This window comes from Mesoplodon mirus (assembly GCF_964341445.2).
Source record: "Mesoplodon mirus genome assembly, chromosome: 4".
Classification (NCBI taxonomy): Eukaryota; Metazoa; Chordata; class Mammalia; order Artiodactyla; family Ziphiidae; genus Mesoplodon; species Mesoplodon mirus.
The window spans coordinates 183,703,150-183,730,554 of NC_138979.1; the positions used below are offsets into that span (position 1 = coordinate 183,703,150).

Below are 27,405 nucleotides of genomic sequence, written 5' to 3' on the forward strand. Positions count from 1 at the left end.
ATGCTCGGCGGGGCAGCAAAGACCTGGGCAAGGCGGGAGTAGGCCACGGACCACGCCACGCCAAGCCGGGCAGACCCACTGTGTGTCTGGACCTCCTGCAAAGCACACGGGCCCCAAAGTTAAACTCCAAGCTCTACAGCACTCAGTGTGGTGTCTCAGGCCTGGCGCCTGACTCCCCTGCTTCGGGGCCAGCCCCCTGATGGGCAGAAATCCAGTGACCCGCCTGATGGTAGGCCTGCCCTGGCCTGGGGCATCCACTGACCCTGCCCAACAACTGCCTTTTGTTTTGAGGTCCCATTGTCCTCAATTCTCCCGCCTGCCTGCACCAGGGCCAAAGGAGGATTTCCAGAGGGATGTCTCCATGGGCTTGTGGAGCAACATCCTGTCGGCGGGCCCTGCCGCTCCTGGCATTGCCTGGAAAGGCCACAAAGCGGGTGGGGGCCAACGACCCTTCGGAACCGGCCCCGGACGCCAGTGGCTACTCTAACCCAAGCGATCGTTGGGCTGCAGGGTGGTACGCAGGTGGTGGGACCGCCCAGGCTCGTGGGGCCGTGGGGGGCAGAGCCAGCCCTCCTCCTCCACACCATCCACCCTGCTGCCATGCTCGGCCCTCCCGCGTGACCTCCTCCAGTCTGGGGACCCAGGGGGGCCCTGGGAGGGGCCTGTGTTCCCCCAAAGCTGCCCCACCTCACAAGGAAGGGGTGCCAGGCCTGCCCCGCGGACCACCCTGGGGCGGGCAGGGTGCTGACATGACCAAAGAAGCCAAGAGGCAGCACGGTGCCCCTTTGGAAGGTCCCGGCGGGGACGCCCACAAGATGGGACGAGCAGAGGGCCACTCAAACTGGCATGTAAGAACTGCCAGTGATGCTCTGATCATATACTCTCAACACAACCTGTAAATCAACTATACTTCAATAAAATTAAAAAAAAAAAAAAAGGATACGCCCAATATGCTCCTGGGGGAAAAAAAGGGATTACAAACTGTAATACAACATGGCAAAAGTTGCTTTTTAAAATGCATGTCTTAGATTAGATCCTGAACAGAGGAAGAACGTTCGGGAAAAGCTGAGGAAATGTGGAGTGTGGACTCCGCTCGGTGTATCAACATCAGCTCGTGAATTGTAACGGAGGCCCCAACACCAGCGGAGGAAGTGAGCAACAAGGGAACTGGGCGCAGGGTTCATGGGAACTCTGCTATCTTCTGAATGATTCTGTAAATCAATAAACAGTTCTAAACGGCAACATTTCTTTTTAAAAGTGTGTATGACAACTCTACACGTGTGGCAAGAGCTCATAAAACTCTCCACACACACAGGAGTGAGAGCACAGAGAGGCAGGCGCTGTTGGAGGGAGGGTCTGAGGTCTGGTCACTGTGTGGTGCCGACGTCACTGTCCTGGTTGCAATAATGCCCCGTTCTCCAAACGTACGTACGGACACCAAGGGGGGGAAAGCTGCGGAAGGGGTGTGTGTGTGTGTGTGTGTGTGTGATGAATTGGGGGATGGGGATTGACATATATACACTAATATGTATAAAATGGATAACTAATAAGAACCTGCTGTATAAAAAATAAATAAAATTAAATTTTTTTTTAAAGTGATAATGCCCCGTTCTCACGAGGATGTCACTGCCGGGGGGAAGGGCACACGAGAGCCGTCTACACTACAATTGCAACTTCTTATGAGTCTATAATTATTTCAAAATAAAAAGTTAACAGAGTTTGTTTTCTAGGTCTGTGAGTTTACTTCTGTTTTGTATTTAAGTTCATTTGTATCATCCTTTTTAGGTTCCACCTATAATTGATATCATATGCTGTTTGTCTTTTTCTGTCTGACTTACTTCACTTAGTGTGATCATCTCTAGGTCCATCCACGTTACTGCAAATGGCATTATTTGCAGACTCACAGACATAGAAAACAAACTCATGGTTACCAAAGGGGAAAGGGGGTGGAGGGGATAAATTAGGAATTCGGGATTAACAGATACACACTACTATATATAAAATAGATAAACAACAAGGACCTACTGTACAGCACAGGGAACTATATTCAATACCTTGTTAAAAAAAAAAAATTCACAGAAGGTGTACACAGACTTCCCTTTTCCACCTGGCATTTCCTCCTTTAGGAAAGGAGGAAAATGTTAATTTCTGTTCTCTGCAGAGGGCAGGATTGTAGGCAATTTTCAAATTTCCATGCTGAACCTTCCAGTACCTCCCAAGCCTCCCATTATAAGCACACAATAAGCAAAGGATTATTTAGGGGTGGACAATACTCTGCATCTCCTCCAGGATAAACCACGGGGGGTCGGAGTCTGCAGCCTGAAAGGACCAGGTGAGACAGGACCAGGTGAGACGACAACTGTAGGGGTGTCCCCAACCCCAGCCGGACACGACATCTGTCTGGAACGAAGTCCAGAGCTCCTCACGCACTCCCACCCACAGAGTCCAGACAAAGAAGGGGCTGCCTCGCTCCCCATCCCCAGTGGGGTTCACACATCAGCAGACATTCTAGCCCTCTGGGAACTCCTGTCAGGGGACCCCAGGATAAATTAGGAAGGCTGAGCTCAGGCTTGCAAGAGAGGGCTGTGTGTCCCCAGACTGGGGCATGTGATGCACTGGGAGACAGCTATAACGTGCGTCATGCTGCAAAAGGGGCTTTGGAGCCAAGAGGTTCCAGAAAAAGCGCTCTACCAATGCGCAAGGTTCAAGTCCACTCACTGCCCCACTGCCCACAGAGAGGAGAAAAACTGCACTCAGACCTAGAATGTTCCTGACTGTCTCCTTAACTCACCCATTTCAATGGCCAGTCCTCCCACGGGAAGTGAGAAAATGTACCGATTACTGACAGTACCACCGCTGGCCACATCGCACTGGTACACAGAGGCCGTCTGGGTGCTGGGACCCAAGGTGATTAGTTTTCTAAATTGTCTATAATAAACAGGCAATTGTGTTAGGAGAAGAAAATGCATCCATGGGAACGATGCGGCTTGTGCACGGAGAGGCAGTGCAAGGCAACGGTTAGGGATGCGGGCCCCAGAGCCAGGCACTGCTCTGTGCCTCTCTCCCCGGGACCTGGGCAGCTTAACCCCTCTGGGCCTCCGCTTCCTCTTCCTGTCCAACGGGGAAAACAGAGGTGCCTGCGCTTTGTGAGGGTCAAAGGAGCGGATACGAAGACAGCACCGAGCACCCACGAGTTCTTACTGTTCCTATTACTGATATTATTGCTGTTGCTGTGTGAGCATCTTGGTCCGTCCTCAAGGGCCCTAAGATGAACTGGATGGGGTCACTCCATCTAACAGAGGCGGAAAGGTGAGGCACACAGGTTTGTGTGGCGCGCCTGGGTTTACATAGGTGGACCCATGACCAGAGCTCAGGACCCTCCATCTGGACCCTATCAGGTGGCACCTGGTGCCAGCCAGGTAACAATCACAGCCTCAGCTGGGACCCGCTGGGTGAGTTGGCCTTGGCCTAGCACAGCAGTGGGGTGTGTGAGATGCCAGAGCCCCTCTTCCCTGGACCTCAGGCGGGAGGCTGAGAGGTGGCCACGTCCAGGGCACAGGGACAGGGGCCAGGCCAGCCACCCGGGGAACTCCTTCCTCCTCCCTGCAGGGAGGACCGTCCCATTCTGGGCAGGTCTTTCTTTCCTGATGGGCCCTGCCTGCCTTGGGCGGTGCTCAGACCAAATGGTAACGATGACCCAACGTGACTCGAAGGCCCAGATACGGGCAGGGCTGGGGGAACCTCAGGGGCCCCTTACAGATGAGGCCCACAGAGGGGGTCCAGGACAGGCTGAGGCCAGAACCAGGCCCTGACCCTCCTCCAGGGCTCCCACAGAAAACTGCCCACCACACAGACACAGACACACACAGACACACACACACACACACGCAACTCAGAGACACACCAGACCCTAAGTGTCTCCCGAGCAGGGGCCAGCAGCCTGCGGGGAGGGACGCAGTGGTGAGCAGGCACCAGGGGCCGGGCCCCATCCACCATTACCACCCCTCACAGCCGGAGGCACTCTGCTTGAGACAGCACAGCACGGAGCTGAGAAGACCACCAACATCCCCACTCGGCCCCCGGGAGACAGGCAGGAAACTAAGGCACAGGGACGGGGCGGTGGTGTCTGCGAAATCCCAGGGGCCTGCGGACTGCGTGTCCTCATCTGTGCTATGGGGCCGCGCCAGCTCCCCACCCCGCCCACGTCCGGGCCCCAGCAGCCCCGAGGACTCCTCCTGAAGGCCCTTCATGATAAATGCACGCATTTTTAGGAAGCAAGCTCTGTAATGAGGCATCATTTCCAGATGCCAACTCACAACTCTCTGGCTCACAAGCATCTCCTTGTCTGAGCCTCTCGGGACGTGGACAGGAATAGTGCTGTGCCAGCGAGGCAGCCCCCGGCCCTGCCCCCCGCCCCACGGGCCCTTCCACCACCCCTGCCGCTGCCGGTCCAGGTCCCCAGATCCTACCAGGCGGCCTCAGGGCTGGCGCGCCACAGCTAAGTCCTGGAGCCACAGGCAAACCTCGGGAGCTCGCGAGGGTGGCTCCCTGCCTTTCTGACCCAGGGCTCTGCTTGCTCCTGTGGGGAGGGTAGGAGGGATGGTCCCAGTAGGACAGGTACAGGCAGAGCAGGGGCCCAGATCCCGGCCAGGCCACCTCACCTTCCCCCCAGCAGGGCAGCCTCCCACTGGGACCCCCCCTTCCCCACAAATTCCCCTCCCGGGCCTGCGGGACACCTCACGCACCCCGAGTATTAAAAGGATAAACCCTAAGGACAGCTGTAGGACACGAGGGCACGTTATCCGAGGCAGCCACCTGCTTCGGGGGAGGCCCAGTGCCCGGCAGTTCAGAGCAGGACCCCCTGGGCTCTGACAGCCGCCACTGCCATGGGTCACTCCCCCTTCCAAGACCTTCTCCCCCCTGGTCCTCTATGAATCGTGACCAAAAACAGCCTCGGTGCCTGAAGTAAATGGTCAGAACTACGTCTCGTTCAAGACCTCTGAGGGAGGTGGTGTGTGTTGGTTTTCTGATGTGTTCGAAAGAAAAAAAATTGAGAATGGCGTATGTGGATTTATTCCACCCCCCTGTGAAGGGGCCCTTCGAGATCCCTAACCCAAGGGTCTGCTTCACTGGTGACAAAGTGGAGCCCGGGGATTGGGAGGGGGAGGGGAGGATGGGGGAGGGGCCTCAACAAGGTCAGACTGTCACTCACCGCTCCCCTGCCTGAGGGGCTCCCCGGCCCAACTGGACCAGCAGAGGGCCCGGCGTGGTCGACACCCGAGTGCACCGCGCCGTGGGGAGGTGGTCACGGCAGAGCAGGTGCACCTGAGGATTCCCTGCCCCTCCCCACCTCCCTGTCCCTGCGGTGGGCTGACCCCTCCTCCCGCAGGCTCAGTCCCAGGTGCGGGAATAGGACACAGCAGCAGGCAGTCACTCACGCCTGGAGGCCCACACCACGGACAGCCTCAGAAATGTCTGCCACGCGAGTACCAAAGCCACGCCACCCTCCCCGTCCTCGTGGGGAACACAGAGACCCCAGCCCAGCGTCCCTTCCATCTCCCCTTGGCCCCCCCTTACCTGAAGCCCCCCGCACACCCTCTGAGGCCTCCTAGACCCCATTCTCCCCTTGTGACCATCCTTTCCGCTTCTTCCAGGAACTAATCAGCGAACCATGGAAGGGCCAGTGGGGATGACACCGGGAGACGTGGCCTCTCGGCTGGATACAGGACTACCCCCTCCCCCCAAAGCTGCCCTGCCCCATTGGCATCCAGGAGGCTGAAAACACCAGCTTGCACGTGAGTGAATGAGCACGCTTCAGAGTCAAAGTCATAGGCTGGGCGCTGGCCTGGCAGTCCAAACCCGCCTTCTCCTCGCCCCCAGGCCTCCCCCTCTGCCCAGGGCCCTAAGCCTGCCATTTTCATTAAGGCAAATGAGGCACTGCTGCACATGTTTTCAGCTGGAGAAAAGGGAGCCCACAGACCTATTCAAAAGTCACCAGAGGCGTGGTCTGTAGGAGGAGAGAGGAAGGATCAAGGTTGCAATTCAAAAGAAGGAAATTAGAAGACTTTCCCATTTTCATTCTGCTCCTGCTGGCAATGGCTGCTGTGCCCACAGCCGCAGGGAGTTGGCATGTGTGCCTCTGGGGTGGGGGGGGGGGAGGGGCGGAGCTTGGAAAGCGAAGCCTCGGTGGGTGCGGTGGAGGAGGGCAGCAAGCGATCCCTCCTGGCCACTGGCTTTCTGATTTTGGGTCAGATCAGTCCCCCACCTGGGCAAGCACTTGGAACGTGAGGGACTGAGGTTAGAAACTGGGCCACCGTGGACGCTGAAAGCCCCAGCGTGGCAGGAATGTCACACAGAAAAGAAGACCCAGTGGCACTGGTTCGGCTGCGTGGGGAGAAGGGGCCAGGCCGGGAACAGCCACCAGGGCAAGGCTGATACCCAGGGAGGACCTTGCATCTAGAACTTTCTCAAGTTCCTCCAGGGTCTCTGAGCCCCCACGGACCTGATCCAACTGCCTCATCTCCCAGCTGGGTAAACTGAGGCCCAGGGAAAACGAGGCAGAAAGGAAGCAACACGCAGAGAAAAGTCCAGGAAGCAGAGACATATGTGGAAACACCTACCCAACTCTAAACCCTCACATGAATACAGACAACTTCAGGAAAGAGGAACAAGAGGTGTGACTTCTGAGAACAGAGGATGGGGTGGGCGTGAGCCAGAGCTCAACATCCACACCCGCCAGACCACAGGCTCAAACCAAGAATGCCTTTAGATTTCACTCTCTGACTCCTGCATGGAGCCTCCTGGCGAGGTGCGTGCATGAAGCTCATTCATTTTTACTTTTTAAAGGCTTCAAGGGGAGGCAACCTAAATGTCCACTGACAGAGGAATGGATAAAGATGCAGTATATATACACAATGGAATATTACTCAGCCATAAAAAAGAATGAAATAATGCCATTTGCAGCAGCATGGATGGACCTAGAGATCGTCATACTAAGTGAAGTAAGCCAGACGGAGAAAGAAAATTATCATATGATATCACTTATATGTGGAATCTAAAAAAAATGATACAAATGAACTTATTTACAAAACAGAAATAGACTCACAGACTTAGTAAACAAACTTACGGTTACCAAAGAGGAAGGGAGAGGAGGGATAAACTAGGAGTTTGGAATTGAAATATACACACTACTGTATACAAAATAGGTAACCAACAAGGACCTACTGTTTAGCACAGGAAACTATACTCAATATCTTGTAATAACCTACAACGGAAGAGAATGTAAAAAAAAGTACATTTTTATATATAAGTACAACTGAATCACTTTGCTGTACACCTAAAACTAACACAACACAAACTAACTAAATCAACTATATTTCAGTAAAAATTTTAAAAAAGAAACTGAACAAAAATTTTAAAATATATATATATATATATATATAAATAAATTTTTAAAAAAATTTTTTTAAGGCTTCAGGGAGGGATTTCACTACCCCTCCCACTGTGGTTCTGGATCTTTCCTGGGCCACAGACCACTCTCCACCTCTGAGAACCTGCATAAGTACACAGTCATGTTGGGGGCCCAGGGCTCCCCGAAGCCTGTCATGCCCAGATTAAGGAGACCACTGAGCGTGTGTCCACTGAAGTCAGCACAGAGCAGGACACAGCTGACCTTGAAGCAGCAGGGACTGCGGAGGGACCAGAGGAGGCTGAGCTGACCCGGGTGTCTCCCTCCCATCACAACCCGCCAAATAAATCCCCAGGCCAGGAGGTTCCAGTGACCCCACCTGTGCCGCATTTTTGGAGGGCAAGGGGGCAGACTCAGGGGGCCGGCCACCACCCCGACCTCCCCCCCCGCCACTTTCCCGCTCATGAGTTTGGGTTGCACCACAAACAAGGGGTCTTTTCATCCAGCATTACCCACAGTGTTTCAGCCCCACACGCTTGGGAGCGGATCACATTGCCCACAACCAGGCCAGCTCACGGGAACGAGGCCTTAACTCGGGAGACAGGGATTAAGGACTCTGCAGGGAGAGAGGCAAGATGAAAACAGCACCGTGCTGGGGACCACCCTCCAGGGCGGGGACCTCGGAGGGATGGCAGGGAGCATCTCTGGGGCCTCCTGGCCACGCTCAGGAGCTGCTGCGGGTCAGCAGGAGTTCCCACATGTGGGACGGGGGGCTGAAGGGGCTTGCAGGGGGGCGTGGAGCAGGGCTCACAGGAAACCCTCGGCCCCAGGCCAGGAAATGCCCTCAGGAGAGGAGCGACAGCAGGAGGAACGGGGCCCAGTGGCTGCACGGGGTGCTGGGGACCTCCAGGGAGCTGACACCAAGGATCACCCCCTCCCGCCAGCCCACCACCGTCAACTGCATCTCCAGAGTAAGATGCCTCAGAATGGGGCTCTCCTCAGACCCTCCTGGCCCCCAAGGTCAGGGAAGCCCGAATATTAGCCCCTCTTCCCAGGGCCAAGCCAGTGCCTCATCAGGCCTTCCAAGGGGGGAGGGGGCATGGGGGAGCCATCCTGCTATCATCTCACTGGTTGCCCTGATGCTCCCACACACACAGACACCCAACAGTGGGCTCAAGGGCACGGGAAGGGCAGTACGCAGTGGGGTCGAGGCCAGGGCCAGAGCACCAGGTGCGGTGCGTAATGGCTTCACCCGCCAGGGACCGGCTGGCGTAATGACCCGCAGCTGGACCCAGGCAGCTCAGTTAACCCCGAGGTGGTGAGAATGCCTGCTGCCCGTCACAGCCACGCATGGAGGGCTGGAGGGGGACCGTGCTCAGAGCTGGGGACCGGCCGGAGCAGGTCTGCAACCTCCTCTACACACGGAGAGGAGGGACGAGAGAGAGGGGAGGGCCTGTGTCCATCCCCCTGCAACCTACCCCACCTCACCCCACCGTCTGAAAAGCCATTTTCTTTGTTTTCGGATCCCGCAGGCCTCCTGGCCTCATTTCGAGGATAAGGAGCTGGTGGCTGGGAGTGGGGGACTGGGCTCTACGGGGGAGACCTCTGCAGCCTCCTGGAGCCCTGTGGCCTCTTGGGGCTTGGGTGTCCTACACATACACGTGAACCCACACACAAGGCCACCAGCGGGAGTGGCATCCATGGTTGCAGGGCAAACGGCAAGAGCCTGGCTTGAGGTTCCTGCAGACGCGGAGTGGACGAGGGCTGCTGGTCACACATCCTGTGACTGTCCATCTCTAAGGGCAGACCTAAGCCTCAAGGGAAGGGCGGGATCTCAGTGGGTGCAGGAGGTAGGAAAGGGCAATTCCTGCCAGCAGAAGCCCTAAGGGCCTGCTGTGCACCGGCAAGGCAAGCGGACGCTGGGACCGTGCGTGGAGCCTGGCAGGACGGGGCAGAGTCCCTGACACCACACTCACACACAGAGCTTCCTTCTGTGCACGAGTGCAGTGCACGGCGCAGCAAGGAGTTGTCCAGATCAGCGCTGCCGACAGAACCCTCTGGAAGGACGGAGATGTTCCTTTTCTGCAATGACAAGGTGCAAAGCACTGGCAAGGGGGCTGAGCGCAGCTCAGAAACTGAAACGCTCATGTTACTCAGTCCTAATTAAATTGAGTTGAAACAGCCTCCTGTGACTAGTGGGCAGCTCAGGGCTAGAGCCAGGAAACCCTGAAGTGGGGTCGCCACCCGTTAGGCAGAGGGGACAGGAGTGTAGGTGAGACGAAGGAGCCCAAACTCAGAGGGCACAGAGTCAACAGGATGGTGACCAGGATGACACCGGACCGCTGGGTCTCCAGGTCAGGAGCGAAAGGTAGAGAAAGACTGGGGGCTTAGCCCGGGAGTGATGCTTCCCAGTACGGGCAGGAGACAGCTAGAGAAAGCCAGAAGCTGCTGCCAGGGAGGTCGGCGGTGACCAGCCACACTGCCCTGTTCTAGAAGACAAGCCCAGAGTGGGCATCAAACACCACCAAGAGGTCAGGATGAGAACAGGCCACTGGACCAAGCTGGAGCTGCCTTTCCCCGGGGTCCAGGACTGCCAGGGGCCAAGAAGCTGCGGGTGGGTAGGTGGGCTGGGCCTCTGGTGCTCCTCGGAATATTGGGTGGGGAAGGAAGGGAGCCGGGGGCAGGAAAACAGAAAGGAGAGGATTTTGTTTATTGCTTTGGACTAGGAAACATGAGCCTGTTTTCAGGGGAAGGAGCCCGGAGAGACCCGGGAACAAGAGGAGGGAGACAATGGTGGGGGGAGGTCCCACGGGAAGGGCTGGGAAAGGCGAGGAGAGCCGGGAGCCCTCCCCGCCGGGGCAGAGGGTGCTGAGAGAGGGAGAAACCTGCTGCTTAATTTTCTGTCCCGTATATAAGAGCGGTGTGTGCACGTTCCAGAAAACACAGAAAAAAAAGGAGAAAGGGCACGGCGGGAGCCTCCCATTGTCCCATCAGCTCCGAGAGATGTGAAGCGGCCGGGAAATTGAGCCTTCTGAGAGCCCTGGCACAGGCAGCGTGGCCGGAACCCGCCACAAAGGGCCACTCCCAGAGCGGGCTCATTAGGGAGAGGGGCCGGTGCGGCGCGCTCCGTGACGGGCGGGCGCATTCAGGGCCGCCGGACAATCGGGCCCTTGTGGGGGGGGTGGGAGGGTGGCTCCCGGAGCCTCTGATTCCAAGACAAGAGCGTGCCTCCTTCTAGCCTTACAACCCGGGAGCCGACGGAAAGACAGATTTGGGAAGACAAAGAGATGCTTCCCCTGACAGTGGATGGGCTATTTTTGGAAATGGGTCGGCTCTCCTCGCAAGCTGCCGTCTGGGTGCCACTGGCCCAGCCTGCCTCTGCTCCCTTGACCGCAGCCTTAAAAGGCCCCCACCCTGTCTGGGGCGGCCTAGCACCCCACAACAGGGGTGGCAAAGGCGGCGCCTCCGTGCCGATGCCTGGCAGTCTATTCTAGCTCCCAGGGCGGGGAGCTGGGGGAGCAAACCGGGCTGTGTCCAGAGCTGGGGTAGGTGCTCAGGAAATGCAAGGCCAGGCTCAAACCCAGCTTTCCACTGCTGCCTGGCAGCCCCGCCGGGCGAACCAAAGCCAGCTCCCGGGGCATCCACACGGCGAATGTCAGCAAGGCAGTGTACAAACGGGCCTGTTTCACCCTCACGGCTAACGTGAGCTGACACCAGCCTCCCCACCCTGCGGGCCAGGCTCCGTGATGCCCCAGTGTGGGGCGGCGTCTTTCCCTCCGGCTCACCTGCTGATGGGCCATCTCCAGCTTGGGCAGCCCTGCGGGCCCAGCAGCTTCTCTCCCAGAGCTTCCCACAGTGGCTCTGCAGTCGGCAGAACCCCCAGGAACTTCTACAACCACGGGAGGCTCCAGGACCAACTGGGGCCCATCTCTGAGGGCTGGTCCAGGCACTGGCACTTTTTAAAGTTCCCCGAGGTGATATCTAATATGCAGCCGAGGTTGGGAACCACTGATAAAAGCAAACGTGTACATAGCAAAGGAAACCATAAACAAGACAAAAAGACAACCCTCAGAATGGGAGAAAATATTTGCAAACAAATCAACAGACAAAGGATTAATCTCCAAAATATATGAACAGCTCATGCAGCTCAATATTAAAAAAACAAACAACCCAATCCAAAAATGGGCTGAAGACCTAAATAGACATTTCTCCAAAGAAGACATACAGATCGCCAACAAACACATGAAAGGATGCTCAACATCACTAACTATCAGAGAAATGCAAATCAAAACTACAACGAGGTATCACCTCACACCAGTTCAAACGGGCATCATCAGAAATCCTACAAACAACAAATGCTGGAGAGGGTGTGGAGGAAAGAGAACCCTCTTGCACTGTTGGTGGGAATGTAAATTGATACAGACACGATGGAAAACAGTATGGAGGTTCCTTAAAAAACTAAAAATAGAATTACCATATGACCCAGCAATCCCACTACTGGGCATATACCCAGAGAAAACCATAATTCGAAAAGACACATGCACCCCAATATTCACTGCAGCACTATTTACAATAGCCAGGTCATGGATGCAACCTAAATGCTCATCAACAGATGAATGGATAAAGAAGATGTGGCACATATATACAATGGAATATTACTCAGCCATAAAAAGGAATGAAATTGGGTCATTTGTAGAGATGTGGATGGACCTAGAGACTGTCATACAGAGTGAAGTCAGAAAGAGAAAAACAAATATCATATATTAATGCATATATGTGGAACCTAGAAAATGGTACAGATGAACCGGTTTGCAAAGCAGAAATAGAGATGCAGACATGGAGAAAAAACGTATGGACACCAAGGGTGGGGGAAAGCCGGGGGGGGGGGCGGGGGATGAACTGGGAGATTGGGATTGACATATATACACTAATATGTATAAAACAGATAACTAATTAAACAAATAACAATAAACCAAAAACAACAAGCAAAAAAAAGCAAACGTATCTTTTAGTAACTGTTAAAAGAAAACAGGGAAGTTGGGGAGAGGAGGGGCAGCGGGGTGTACAAGTTATCATCCTGGGAGTGGGGGGCAGGTTTGTTTGTTGGTCTTGAAGTAGCTGAAGACCATTTGGCGCCAAATGGAACAAATGCAAAAAAGAAAGGCAAGTGGCCAAGGCGGCTTGATCACTGTCGGGTTTAAAACAAGAGGGAGACCTCGTCCAGTGCCTCCGGGCTGCCCATTCCTCACCCCGACATTTACTGAGCACCCACCATGTGCCAGGAAGACTGGACCCCGCCCTGGGGAAGGCTAGGGTCTTGGGGAGAAATAGGACAGCAAATGGCAAAAGTCCAGAGCAGGTGGCCTCGTCCCAGGCAACCCCACACCAGGGAACCAGAGCCAGGCATTCTCCTCTAGCACCAAACCTGCTACCCAGTCCTGCAGGAGGCGATCGGATGGCAGAGGCAGGTAATTCCACCGGGGCACTCACCGCAGCCCCTCACGAGGACGGGCTGGCCAGCCAGGGGTCTCGGTCTAAGCCAGTGCTGGACAGAGCAGTGCCTGTGTGTCATGGCAACCACAGCACCGCCACCACCCAGACCTGCCCCAAGCTGAGGACCAGCCACCAGGCAAGAGACCTAACCACAAAGGTAACGACAAGAGGCAGGATGGGCAGGGCAGGTGGCCCTTTCCTTGTGGCTCTGCCAGTTGTAGAGGATGCTAGGGTCTCTGGGACCCTGGGCGGGGCCCATCCAAGCTTCCCATTTTACAGATGGGCAAACAAGGGGCTTGCATTAGGTCAGGTCACGAGTGGGCTCAAGCTGCTCGTTCTGTGTCATCTAACCCACACAGAACAGCCCTGGAGGGCACAGCCGTGTCCCCCAAACCCCAGATGTGGTGACCATATCAGCTGATGGGGCCACCCGTGTATGTATTAAGTGGGGCACAGGGGAAAGGGAGGGGATGGTCCATGTAAAAGTACCGGTTTCTGAGTGCACCCCTCACACGTAACTGTGGAAAAACTCGCAGAGAAGGTCACAGCTGGAACCACTCACAGCTAGAAAAGCACAGCCCAGGGACTTCGGGGGGCCAGGGTGGGGGAAGCAGGTACAGTGGGAGGAGTCCCACAGACCCCACCTGCCCAGCTTCGCCCAGTCACCCGTCAGCCCTCGGAGCCAGATGTGCCTGCTCCCCAGCTCTTCCTCCCGCCACGCCTGGCCTCTCCCCTGCTCTCCCCTGCTTGTACTGACCGGCTCCACCTCCCAGGCCCATCTCAGCTCCCAACTTCAGCCACCCCCTCTGCTGAGCTCCCGGCCCACCTAAAGGGGTTGAGAGCCAAACTAGGGCACTTCCAAGAGTGAAAGGGGCTTGATGAACAGTCAGACGGGGACGAGGGGGGGCACAGGTGGGCGCAGGCTCCAGCATCACGCTGGACGGCCCCCTCCCCACCCAACATGATCGGATGTGACTTGCCTCACTGCCCTGAGGCTTTTCCTCAGCAGAAATGGGGACCCCAGTGCATCTCAGCACCGCTGTGGCCAAGCCTGGGGCGGTTCCCCCTTCCCTTCCAAGTCTCCTCTGAGCGCCTTTAGGGCTCCGGGCAGTTTGCACCAGGGTTTCCGGCTTTCCCAGGCTTGGCATTTCCTCCACTCTAAGATACTATCAGTCACAGATGCCCAATTTTCCAGAGTAAGGGAGGGGAAACCTGTGCAGTAAACACACACACTGATTCTAAGATGCACCCTGCACTGCAGCAGAGGAGGGGAAAGCCCATCTTTGAATTCAGGAAATAACAAATGACGAAGGCTTCTGGCCAATGGGGAAGCAGGAAGGAGGAAAGGGAAACAGACCCTCACCTACATCCCAGGGCTCCCGGCTTCTGCTTTGGTTAAGTGATGCTCCGCACCTCTGTTTAAACATCATACACAGGGTGATCCCAAGAACACTTACAAACGAATCGATAAAACTCCTGATCTTTCTGCCCTGCTCCCCAGAGAGCAGAGACCAACAGTGACTCCTTCAAGAGCAGGCAGGCACTCATCACCAGGGGACTGACCCAGCTCCACCCACCTGCCCCCACCGGCCTGTGGCAGCAGAGGACAGCAAGAGGGGAACGTGTGACAATGACCAGCTCTGGGTGCCTGGGAAGAGGGGCACCATTCCTCCCTGTTCATGATCAAAGGAGCGTCACGTCCCTTTAGCAGACAAGTTTGTTCCTCTGTCGCCAGGCTTTGGGGAAGCCACTGGGGTCCCCTCATTGCCTCCCCAGCTCTGAGGAAATCCCAGAGCACTCCCTGCCTGGATCCCAGGCACCCAGGTTGCAGTGTGGGCAGAGCAACCATGGGTGTAACTGTTCTGTGGGCAGGTACAGTGAGGCTGCAGAGAGAGAGAGTTTGTCGCCCACGGGTGCTACTCTACGCGAGCCCCCCAGCGGCTCAGGACTGACCCCTGACCCCACAGGTCAGAGTCACAAGGAGGCAGATGGGGGTTGGGGGCAGGGCTTTGGGGCAGACCTGCCTGATCTGAGAACCTCAGAGAAGGTTCTCTCCCATGACCACGGTCACAGCCATGGCCACCTTGGAGGCCCCAAGCTTCCTGCCCCTCTGTCCCCAGCCCAGCCGCCACCACGACGGACCCCAGGTTAATGCTCCGGAACCGCCACTCCCCAAGCCCGGCTACATGAATCACCGCGGGTGGCACTCAGAACTCAGACTGAGTAACCACTCAATAAACGTCTGCTCCTGTCTTCCCTCCTGCTTGAAGGGTGAATTCTCTCAGCCACCCAGCCCTGCCTGCCCACCTCCCTGACTATTCTCTACTCGCTGTTCTGTACTCACACAACCAGATGCCCAGCTCTCTGGGTGTCCCATTACAGTGGGTTCAGGAATGCCCTGTGCTTGCATGCCTCCCCTGACAGGAGCTCCCCACCTCCAGATGCAACCTAGTCCACCTGGACCGCTCTTGTCTGTGAAGGCTGAAATCCGAATCGCTGGAACTTTGGGGGTCCACCCTGGGGGGCTACACACAGCACTGACCCCGCTGGGCTGACAGCCCTCCCCGCCCAGCAGCAGCTCTCCAGCCCCAAAGCTTTTCCTCCCCCCGCTCAATGTTCTGGTTCTTTCTGTTCCCATGAGGAGGCTTCCAGGCCCCAGGCCTCCCCCACGCGTCATGAGAACCCCTCATAGGCCCTGGGCTCTCGGCACCCATGGTCCAGATCCAGGTGCAGACCTGCTGCTGCTGCTGGAACGCCACCCCCCTCCGTTCAACTAGACAACAACTCACTCGGCTCTGACACGGGGTGGGCACAAGGGCCCCCCTCACGAGCATGTGTCAGGGGGTCCCCCATCCCCACCCCGAGGAGGCAAGTCTGCAGGGCCCAGGTGACAGTGGAGGGTCACTGAACCCATCCTTTAAGGCTCAGTTCTAGGACCAGAGTAGTATCCTCCTCGAGACACAGGTGAGGCTTCGAGGTGCAGTAAGCTGCCACCTCACACACGCTGCACAGTTTACTCACATCACCACACTCCCTCCTCCCTCAACCCAAAGGCGGGCAACAGCTTCCCACTTCGCAGATGAGAAAACAGAGGTCCACAGGGGTCCTGCAACTCGAGCAAGGTCGTAGCCTTCCAATTCCTTGTGCTGATGACAAGGACAAACACGGCAGAGAAAATCCCCATGGGTGCAAAACACAGATGACAAGCAGCAGAAGATTTCCTTGCTAATCGCGCTGCTCCGGGAACGATACGAAACCAAGTTTGTGTCCTAACAACTCAGAGGCCAGGCCATGGGTAAGGGGTCTGCTGGGGCCACAACAGCAGAGGGAAACCGGCCTGGCAGGGAAGCGAGGAAATGAAACATATAAGTGAGGAGGGACTCCGTGCGCAGAAGCCTGCGCTTTCCCCATCCCACTGATCTCCAGAACCGTGAACCAGTGAACGTCATGCCAGGAAGCAGGACAGCATGACTGAGCCTCTGGGTCTGGACTGAGAACAGGTGCCACACCTTTGCTACACAGGTCCAGCCCCTGGAGCTCCCGCCCCATCCTGCCTGGGTCCATCTACGGGGGGGACCCTGCCCAGGACCAAGCTCCGGACAGCCTTCCACTGTTGGTGGGGGTCTCCCATGGGAGTCTCAGGCTGTCCCGGTCCAGAGGGGCAGCAGGCACAGGGCGGCAGGCCCAGACTGACACTGGAGGCCAAGACTGATTCCCCAGACTGATCCCAGGCCCCCCAGCCAGCCCACGGGACTGGGAGCAAGTCACCATACCGCTCCATGCCTCAGTTTCCCCACCTGCGATATGGGACCATTTGGGAGCTCTGAACAGGATGGAGCTGGGACTGGGACACCCTCTGTGGTAAACTGTGAAGTGCCGGGCACACCCTGGTCCCACCCTGGGTTACAGGCCAGTGAGCTCCAGCCCCCTTTGGTATGTGGCCCTGGGGGCTCGGTACCCCAAGGCCAGTGATGGATGGTCAGAGTCAGGATGCGGAGGGAGGGGGAAAAGCTTATTCAACCTGCCCCATTGTCCTTACTGACCTTTGCCCCCAGGCCTGACTGGGTTTAGGAAAAGCTGCCTTATTAGCATCCTGACCAGGAGCTGCTGAGCTGGGAGGCCCCTCATAAAAGACCTATTCAGGGCCAGAGGCCCAGACCACCCTCGCTCCATCCACCCTTTAAACCAACAAAAAACACAAGCAGGAGGACAAACCCATCTTATTTTGAGAAGCTCAAATTTTTAATCCAAACTTTTAAAAGTAAACAGGGCCCATACAAAGGCTGCTGGAGGCCCCGGTGTCTGTGGGTTAGCTAAAGGGGAGTGGACCCCATGGTGTGATGGGGGGACTGGGACAGATGTGAATGGGGACGTGGGGGGAAGGGAGAAAGAAGGTGGGACACCCAGGATGGGGAGGGGGAGGGGAGAATTGTTGGAAATACTTTTGTTTGAAAATTGCATCAGGTCAAAGTGGCAAAGCTGACCTTCTGATGTTTGGGGTTCGCCTGCCTCAGTTTGCCCCACCGGATTAAAGTAAAGAGCATCCCAGTCCAGACTTTAGTCAGCCCAGCCCAGACCTCTATCAAAACAAGACAAAACAAACCAACCAAGAGAAAGGCCTATTTGCATCCCCATTCACAGGCCCACCAGGCCCAGCCCCAGCCAGGGACGGCCTGGAATACCGATGGGCCACCACCCACCACAGCTGCTTAGGGCCCTTCTGGCATCCAGAAGGGCTGCAGGTACCCTGCAGCTTCCAAGAGAGGACTACAGGGCCACTGCTCCCCAGCACATCCGCAGGTGCCACCAGACACCGGCTCAGTCGCAAACATTCAAGCGAGCGGGTCTGTCTAAACAGCAAACACAGTTTCAAAGAGAACACCGATGTCTATCTGGCAAACCCCCAACAGGTCCCCCTCTTTCTCATGAGGAGACTTGGAAGAAGTAGGCACGGCAAGGATTCTGACAAGGATTCTGACAAGTCGAGGCCCACTGTGTGTAGGGATAATGGGGGCACTTCGGGTTTTGCCCCACTCTACAGAAGAAGAGCAGAAAGGGGCTCAGGGCAGTTAAGTAACTGGCCAAAGAGAAGAGGGAAGAGTGTAGATTTGAACACAAGACAGTCTGAGCCCGCTGGGTAACAGGGTTATCAGCCATCTGCTCAGTGGTCACCGATAAGGAAGTGACACTTCCCAGGACAGGAGAAGGAGGGCAAACGTGGGTCAGGAACCAAGAATAGGGAGTCAGCAGTGTCTGCGGATGAATATTATCGGCCACAATGACAGCAGGCTGCCGGAGACGCAAGCCAGCCCACGGCCTGGGCAGTAGAGGACCCCCGGGGCACCACCCAGGCAACTGGGACTGAGACATTTGAATCTCAGTTGCTTTCCCAGGAAACGCTCAGAACCTCTCTGAGCCTCCACTTGCTTGGCTGTACAATGGGGATAAGGGCCCGAGGCACAAGCCTGGTATCTGACTCCTTTCGCCACCACCCAGACTGAGGCCTGTCACCTGCCTCATCTCTGGCTCGCTCTCCGCTCAAAACTACAGGTCCAAGTACAGAAAAGTGGTTTCTAAGAGATGGGCCTTTCCTTGTTTCCAGACATCCTACTCACATTGTTGGGAGAACAACTCAAGGCCACGCCTGACTTTATGAGACAAAACTAAACGACAGCGATCCCACTTATAACTGAAATTCATGATAATAATGCCGAATGTTTATGCCACCCAACACAAAGCTTTGCCACCACAAAACCTGTGGCAGTCCTGTTCCGAGTGCGCATGGGACTGGTGGCAGCATGGATTCTGCAGGAAACCCTACAGCTCCACCGGTCCCGCCCTCCCCCAGTGGGGTGGGAACCTCGGGTAGAGTCCAGTCCTCCACTCCTGCTCTGTTCACGGAGGCAGCAAAACCCTGAGCCAGACGGGGTCCGCGTCGCCTTGTCCAAAACATGACAGAACTTCTCAGCAAATGCGCTCTGACACTGCGGCGCTTCAGTGCCCTGCTGAGAATCGCCCTGGCCAAGTGTCATTGATGACACAGCTGAAAACCAGAAACATTTCATTTCCTAGCCACAGGCAGGACTGCAGCAATCCCCCGCCTCATACCGCACTCGCGCAAACCGAGGCCCAGAAATCTGACCCTCCCAAGGCCCCCAAGAAGCCGAGGCCGGAGAGGCTGGGCCTGGGACTCCCCACTGCCCAGATGGTGCAACCTTAACATATTAAACCGCCTAACGCTGAGCTACTCCCACTGGCCTTAAGGAGACTGCTGGTGGGAGGTGGGGTGGATACAGAGTTACCGAGAGAAACCCAAGTTGTAGCCTTAGATTGCTAATCAGTAACAAAATATCCCTCTAAACCTAGTCCTGCCCTGAACTCACAGGCTGGGAAGGTAAACGAAGGAAAAACGGTGCTGGGCTATCACCCCACCTCCCCGGGTCCAGTTCCCACCCCAGCCCCCACCCCCACAAGGCACCTGCAGAGGCCACTTGGCCACCAAACCAAAGAGAGAGCGCCCTGTCCCCACCCCACCCCACCTCCTGGCCGTCACTCTGGGGAAGAACAGTCACTTAAAGCCTAGATACACTTTCTCTGAACTAGGAAAGCCTTTAAAGAGAACCAGAAAGGGCTGTTGAATCTCCACCTTCAGGCAAATAGTTCAGGCAGCAGCAACTGCCACCAGAGGTAGGAGTCAAGCCACTAAAAAATGTGGAAGGACAGGGAGGTGGGAGAGGAGACAGGCAGCAGGAAGAAGCACTGATCAGAAGGCTGGGGATGGGGGCCGGCTGCTCCGCTCCTACAGAGCCCTCTGCCTTGGGTCACACAGGCGTGGAAGACAGTAGCTGAGCTTTCCTGAGGCCAAAGGTCCTCCCACCCACACCCTGGCCGCCGCAGACTGTGGCACTTCCTGTAAGGTGACCAACAGTTTACAAACCCTTCGGAGGCTTTTATCTCCACCTCAGATCCAGGAGGTAGGGATTATCGGTTCCATTCTACAGATAAGGAAACCGAGGCCTGCAGACAAAAAGCCAGGATTCATTCCAAGCCCGTATTCCTCTGTTAAGCTTTAGAGCCTGGGTTGAGAAAGGTCCCTGAGCCCCGAGAAAGGCAGCACTAACAGCAACCGAGGAAGGCTCTTAGCCCCGGGGACTCTGGCCCACCTGCCTCTGATCCTTCCCAGCGGGCAGGCAGCAGGGAGAAGGTCAGGTGGAATTCCAGCCCCAGCACACAGGTGAACACTGCCTGTTGCTCCAGATAAGAGAGGGAATTTCACTTTCCCTCAAAGGGCCTTTCTTTCTTTCTTTTCCATTAAAAACTTCCCGCTCCCGGACAACGGTTTCCAGGCAGGGATGCGGTGCCTCCGGCTAGCCCTACAGTGCCAGACTCTGATACGGATAAACTCCGCAGGAGAGAAACTTTTCTGGGGTCTGGCGGTCCCGGGCCCGCTGCGTATTCAGAGGGGCAGAGACACGCCTCCATCACTTAACCAGAAAATCACCACCCAAAGCCCCACTGCGGGTGGGCTCGGGATCTCTCTGGATGCCAGCTGGAGGAGGGGTCTGGAGCGGCGGCCGCCCGCGGGGTAAGGGACTCTGGGCCCGAGACCCGCGCCGCCCGGCAGGTGACGTCCTTACCGTGCAGGCCGTTGGGGATGCTTCGGTGGTGCGGTGGCGCCGACAGGTCGTCCAGGGACCTGCGAGTTGCGACAGCCTTGCCGTCCGGGGCCTTGTGCGGCCCGGGGGGCAGCAGCGGGGGCGGGACGTGGTGGTGGTGGTCGGGGCTGCCGCCGCTGCCGGCGCTCGACGTGCTGCTGCCGTCGCCCACGTCGCGGGTCCCCGCTCCGGCCGCGCCGCCCGCCAGCGGCCCGCTCAGGCTGGCCTGGCTGTCGATGGAGCTACGGGAGCCGGCGCCGCCGCCACCGCCGCCGCCGCCGCCGCCGCCGCCCGCGCCCCCCGCCAGCGCCGCGCGCTCCTCATCCAACAGCACCACCAGCTCCTTGAGCTCCAGGTTCTCACGCAGTAGGGCCTCCTGGCGCGCCTCGAGCTCGCGCAGCTTCTGCTGCGAGCGGGCCACCTCGTGCCACACGGCGCCGGCCGCGTGGCGCCCGAAGCGCTGCCACTCGCGCGCCAGCTTGCGCCCCTTCTGCCGGTCGTCGTCGAGGAAACAGCAGAGCTCGCGCAGCTCCTGGTTGTCGTCCTGCAGCCGCTGGTTCACGTCCTTGAGGCCGCGGATCTCCAGCAGGTGCTGCTGCAGCCGCCGGTTCACGTCGCGCATCAGGCCGCCGTGCTCCAGCATGAGGCCCACCTTCTCGCCCTCGGCGCGCCGCAGCCGCCTCGCCAGCTCCTCCTTGCTCCAGCGCAGCAGCTCCTCGTCCGGCACCTGGCTCAGCTCCTCCGACGACGCCGCCGCCGCCGCCGCCGCTGCCGCCGGGGGCTTCGCCATGGCGGGGCCGTCACCGCGGCATCGCCCGCGCCCTCGCCCGGCCGGCGCTCCCCTTGCCGGGGCTGCGCTGGGCCGGTCCGCCCGCGGGCGGGGGGCGACCAGGGGCGGGTGCGGCCTGCCCCGCGCCGCCTCGCGCGCCCTCACGCAGCGCCCTCCCGGGCCGCCCGGGAACCCGCGTGTCTCGAGGCTCGGCGAGCTGGGACCGCTGCTGCGTCGGCGGCTGCAGTGCCGGGCGCTCTCCGGGCTTAGGCGAAGCAAGCGGAGGCCCGCCCCCGGCCCAGCTCCGGAGCCCCAGCCGCCCCGCCCACTCCGGGCGGGGAGGGGCGGGGCGCCGCGGCCCGGCCCCGCCTCCGGGAAAGGGAGCGGGCGAGGCACGGCCGGCCCCCACGTCCCCCTGCGCCGTGCGCCCGCCCGCCCGGGGCCCTGCCACAGGCGCGGTCGAGCCATGGTCCCGCCCCCACACCCGTCCGATTGGGCCTCTCCGGGGGTGTGCGGGAGGGGCGGGGCGCAAGCGGGGGACGCGGCGGAGATGGTACAGTCCACTGGCGGTTCAAGTTTCTGCGCCGGGAGGACGCGGCCTCGGCCAATCCCAGGGCTACAGGGTGCTTTTAAAATGCAGGTACGGCTGCAAGGAGGGGGAAGGTGGGAAAGGTAGGGCAGGGCTTCCCTTAAAGGAGACGCGCGGAAATGGTCGCCCAGCCCCTTCCTGGGCCCGCGTGCCCCGCCCGGCCTCCCCCGCCCCAAATAAACAAATACCCAAGATCCGAAGGACAGCTCCCCTTCTCCCTCCCGGGGGCACCAGAGTCCAGCTTAGTCTGAGATACGACGGACAATAGGACTCTGACACGGGGGTCGCTCTCCCCGGCGGCAGAGCGGCTCTTTGTCCCCTTCCCTGCCCCCGGCTCCTCCGCCCCCGTTTCCACCCCCGTCCCCTGCCGGAGCGCGCCGAGGTTGCGGCGTTTCCATTCCAGCCCCGGGTTGCGCACCGGGAAGGCCACGGCCTTGTCAACCGTCCCGGAGCACGGTCCGTACCCTCTTCCTTGCCAGGAGGGTGCGAGGGCGCCGGGGACACGCACCGTTCCCCCGCCAACCCGACCGCTCGTCCCGGAATTCGGGAGAGAATCTGTGATTCACGACGTGGTAGACCACTGGGGAAGGTGGAGGATGGTCTCCCACTGGGGTCTTATCTGTGGGGGCGCCGAGTCGGCGGCCAAAAGCCTTCCCCACCGCAGCCTGGCCCGGCACCCGGGTCTTCCCACTGGCTGTGTGAGTCCGTCTCGTTTATCCTCGCGTCCCTGAAGTGCATTTACTGCGCGTCTGCTGCCAGCCGGCCAGAGGTGGGCGTCCCTCCCCCGGGACCCGCAACGAGATAAAATCCGCGCACTCGACCGTGAGCGCCACGGCCTGGCGCGCGCGCCCGCGCAACAGCTGATGTCCCCATTTACAGCTGCTCAACCATTCATCGGAAAACTGTGTACAGCCCCTACTGTAAGCCAGGCCTCTTCTAGACCACTGGGGGATTCTGTAGGGGACAACGGCGGAGGCCACTGCCCTCTGGGGGGGAGGGGACTTTGCACCCTGCGGGGAGGAGGGGAGAGAAGATAATAAACAAACTAGATAGCTATGAGTCTGTAAGAAGTGCTGTGCAGGGGATTAAGACAAGCTGCTGTCGCAGAAAGTGATTATCAGTTACTTTAGATCCCGTGGTCAGGGAGGACCTCCGAGGAGGTGCGTCTAAGCTGATATCTGAGTGACACGAAGGACAAAGATAAGGGGGAAGGGCACTCCAGGTGAAGGGAACAGCTAGTGCGGAGGCCCTAGGGTTGGCCTGTTAGTGGCCTATTCAAAGAAGGCCAGTGGGGCTGGGAGGGGCCTCGGAAGAAGAGTGAGAGATGAGGCCAGAGGTGCCGGATCATCCATGATTCTAAGGCAGCTGGGAAAGCAGTGGGGGCTTAGCAGGATGCAATATGACCTGATTTCCTTTTACGAGACTCACTCTGGCCCATGTGTGGAGAAGGGATGGGGGTGGGGGGGGGTTGCAGAGAGGTCCAGATTCAGGACCTCATTCCCCACCCTTCTCCCCCTCTCTCCATATAGATGTTCAGGGAGAGGATGTGCCAGGCAGAGCAGAGCTTTGAGGGGCAAGCCCCAGGGTAGCTGAGGTTCCCCCAGGCAGGTGCGCCTGCGGGCGGTCACCCTCCCCACTGGGGCACTGTGCTTCGAGGACCCAGCCCAGGGCATCTGAGTTTGAGTTTGAGGAGAGAAAGGGTTCCAGCTCCCGCTTGGGAAGGGTACAGGTCTTTCTTACCCCAAAAGGCCAACCAGATTAAATAGCTCACTGGAGGCTCTCCCCAGAACAAAGCCTGAGCTGGGAGAGTGAGGGGTGAGCATAGGACACATGGGCTCACTAGGGAAGTTGCTGAGTTGGTTAACCCTGCTTGTGGGAACCGCCACCCCAACTTTGTGTGTGACCCCAGGTGGCTCCCATGGCCTGCATCTCTGCCCTCTGATCCTGCAGAGCTGGCAGCTTCAGCTGAACTCTCCAAGAGAAAAAAAAAAAAAAAAAGCCTTCATCTAGACGGGTCTTGCTTGCATCATCTACAGACTGTGGGACCATGGGTCCCCCTCACCAAGACTCAGGAGAGCATCCCTAACAGCCCCCCGGTGCAGCAAAGACAAGGTTCTAGAGATGAGGCTACTGGGTGGGTGGTCCCAGGGACAGTCTTTGCTCTCCGCACCGTGGCTGGACAGGCTGGGGCAGAGCAGGATAGACGGCAGGAGACTGAGAGGGTCCAGAGCTCAAAAAGGGTCCTGAAGCAAGGGGAACCATCTAAGCCAGAGCCCCCTCCCTAAGGGAGCCTCCAGCAAGAGGTGCCAAGCCCCCTCGAGCACTCACCATCCAACAGACCCTGTACCCCGAGCCAGGATCTGAAATGTCAAGTGTCTTTGCTTTTTTAGCTCTGCTTTGTTATGAAATCAGTAAAACCAAATCATGGACCTCTAATACAGTAATTCTCTAGATGCCCAATAAAAGTAGTTGTGGGTCTTTTAAAAAATAAAGATGGACCACCACTCCCCAATTTTTTTTCTTCTGAATCTCCAGGGCTGTGTGTGTCCATTTAAAGCCACACAAATGTTTTTGAGAGCCAGTACACTAATACATAGTAGACAAAATAATTCCCGACCGCAGTGTCTGTGAACCTGGGAAATGGTGAGAGCACACTGGCAGTAAGCAAACTGTCTCCTCACTGGGAGGGGAAGGGGCCTTCTTATCTCCTCTGTGGCTGGGGCCCTGAACAGAGACCTCAGAGCAGCCATTATTTGCTGTTTGCTGAGTGAATGTGTGACCCTTCAGTAAGTGACCAATTGAGTCTGAGCCCCTCATTTTGAAGTTGAGGAAACTGAGCCGCAGAAGGGAAATGACTTGCCCAAGGTCACTTTCATTCACTGATTTCCTGAACACACAAACATAATTGGTTAAGTATTTATGCATAAATGCATATGTGTATGTGCAATCACATATGCATTGTACACGCGTTGTCATAAGTACCACAGAAGAGCGGGGCAAAACACATCATTGTGGGAACATCCGAAGGCCCTGGGAGCAGCTTCCTGGAGGAGGTGACCCCCCAGTGAATCTTGCAGAGTGAGTAGGAGTTTATCAGACTGTAGATGGGGAAGGTGAGGGTTGGGATAATCCAGGTGGAGGGAAGAGCAAAGCCAAGGCCTAGAGGTGAGCAGTGGTGAGGGGGGCGTGTAGACACAACCATGCCTTATTGCCGGAACGTACAGGAGAGGCAGAGAACAGCGGGGAATAGTCACAGGGGGAGCGTAGCCCCCTCCCTGGGGCTCTGACAGTAAACAGCAGCAACAACAGCAATAATAATAACTACCACCTCCTACCGCTTACCCAGCACCCAGGGGTGCCAGGGCTTCTAAACCAGCCCTCACGTGATGACCAGGATGCTGGTGTCATTAGCTCTTCAGGATCTAACGTGGATTCCTGTTGGCTGGGCTGTTTGTCTCCACGAAGCTCAGACCACTGTGTGTGAACTTATGGGCAGTGTTCAGAGGCTGGTGGATGCTCAAGGACTCCGGTGTGGCCAGTGGAGGTTTGTGTGGTGGCTGACGATTTCTGCAAGTCAGCAAGGCAGTGGCAGCTGGCCAGGTCTGGGGCTGGGCTCTGGGGTTTCTTCCCTGCACCCCACCTCAGGGAGGATCCTGAACAGGGGAAGTCACCATGCACAGTTGAGGGGCTATGATGAAAAATCAGGGCTCATGGAAAAGCAACTGTAATTATTATAAATAAAGGATAGTGTTGGTTGAGCACTTTTTTTTTTTTTTTGCCACGTGACTTGCGGGATCTCAGTTCCCCGACCAGGGATTGAACCCCAGGGCCACAGCAGTGAAAGCCCAGAATCCTAACCACTAGGTCACCAGGGAACTCGCAGCTGAGCACTTTTTATGTATCTACCCAGCACTGTGCTAAGGCTTTACAAGGATTGTCTCATTGAGCTCTCGCTGCAGTCCTGTGAGTTAGGAGCCTCTATCCCCATTTTACAAACGGGCAAACTGAGGCTCATAGGTTAAGTCACTTGTCCAAAGTCACACAGCAAGCAAGTGAATGAGCTGGGATTCAAACCCACGACCATCTCAGCCCAAGAGTGCACCTTACCCCATAGACTACAGCCTCCTGTACTGCAACTGCTCTGTGACATCCCTTTCACTGTGACTCTGGTTCTACAATGTGGAGGCCTACGCTGTGCCCAGACCATGTCCATCACCCAGCTTCCTCCTACTTCAGCCTTCCACATTGTCACCAAGCCAGAGAGACTCCCCAAGCCTCTGGATGGACCACTGGGAAGAGCTTTCCAGCTCTTCCTGCTGACAGATCAATCACTGCATGTTGTCAGCTCCATCTCACAGCTCCTCTCTCACCAACTTGCTGGTGACCCTAGGCCAGTTCCTTAACCTCTCTGAGCCACAGTTTTCTCATACGAGCCTTCCTCCACAAGGGCCAGTGTCAAGCAGCTAGCAGGGCTCTTGCCCAGCTCCGAAGAGATGTGCGTGCCTCCCTTCCCTGTGTGTTCTCCCCACCCTCTGGATCAGGACAGTCTTCCCATAATGTACATTGAAATTGCACCCATTTTCCAGATGCAAACCCTGAGGTACATTGAAACAAGGGCTGTCCAGGAAGCCTAGTGCTTGCCCCTGGCAAACGGGGCTACAAAGGATGCCGGCCATGGCCCTGGGCTGCCACCAACTTCCTTTTGGGGTGGGCGCAGCATGGAATATGGGATTTAGTGATGAAGTGTCTCAACTCCCACATTTTTAGGTGGGGAAACTGCACTGATGCTGGGGCCACCAGTAGGCAAGTTTGTGGGGATGTCGACCCCCTGGAGGGCAGCACTGGGTGGTCTGGGGGGAGGGTGGGCTCATTCACTCACGCCATTACCCAATGGTCAGGCCCTGTTCCGGAGATCAGGAAGTCAGTGATGCATAAGATGGTTGCCTGGAACTGCTGATGTCACAGGCAAAAGCCTCAAGGTTAACCTGAGGGCAGTGGGAACCACAGAAGAGTACAGAGCAAAGAGAAAACTGGCAGACTTTTGTTTGATAGCAGGTGACAGGAGGTGTGAGGGGAAGAATGGATCAGAGAGGGTCCGCGGAGGCTGGGAGACAGGCAGGAGGCTGCAAAGCCAGGCTGGCCAGAGGCCAGGGCAGAGGTGGGGGAAAGGTGCCTTTAGGGACCAATGGTGGGGAGGGGAAGGTATCAGCATCTGCATCCCTCCCTGTCTCTCCCTTCCCAGCTGGAGCCACTGAAATACCCTCCTCCCCTTTCAACTGCTGACATCCACTCAGACCATTGCCCCGAGGAGCAGGGCAGGGAGGGATGCTCAATCACAGGGAAACTGAATCAGGGGAGCTCTTTGCAGGACCAGCTCCCACCTCAGTGCACTTAAAGGCACTATATTTATTATGAACGATTTCCTATCACAACAAACTGCAGAGCAGCAGGTGCCTGGAACCCGACTGCCCGGCTTAAGGAATCACCGCTT

At 57.2% G+C, this 27,405-nt stretch overlaps 1 protein-coding gene across 2 annotated transcripts in view; it reads right to left on the bottom strand.

Moving 5' to 3' along the window:
- The window catches only part of CCDC85C (coiled-coil domain containing 85C), an 82,097-nt gene extending 60,617 nt beyond the window's left edge, over positions 1-21,480 (bottom strand). For both annotated transcript variants that reach the window (XM_082617025.1, XM_082617024.1), the window contains exon 1: positions 20,539-21,480. In XM_082617025.1, coding sequence (XP_082473151.1) covers positions 20,539-21,346 — 808 coding nt within the window. In that variant the 5' untranslated portion in view covers positions 21,347-21,480. The remainder of the gene's footprint in view (positions 1-20,538) is intronic.
- Between the last annotated feature and the right edge of the window lie 5,925 nt (positions 21,481-27,405).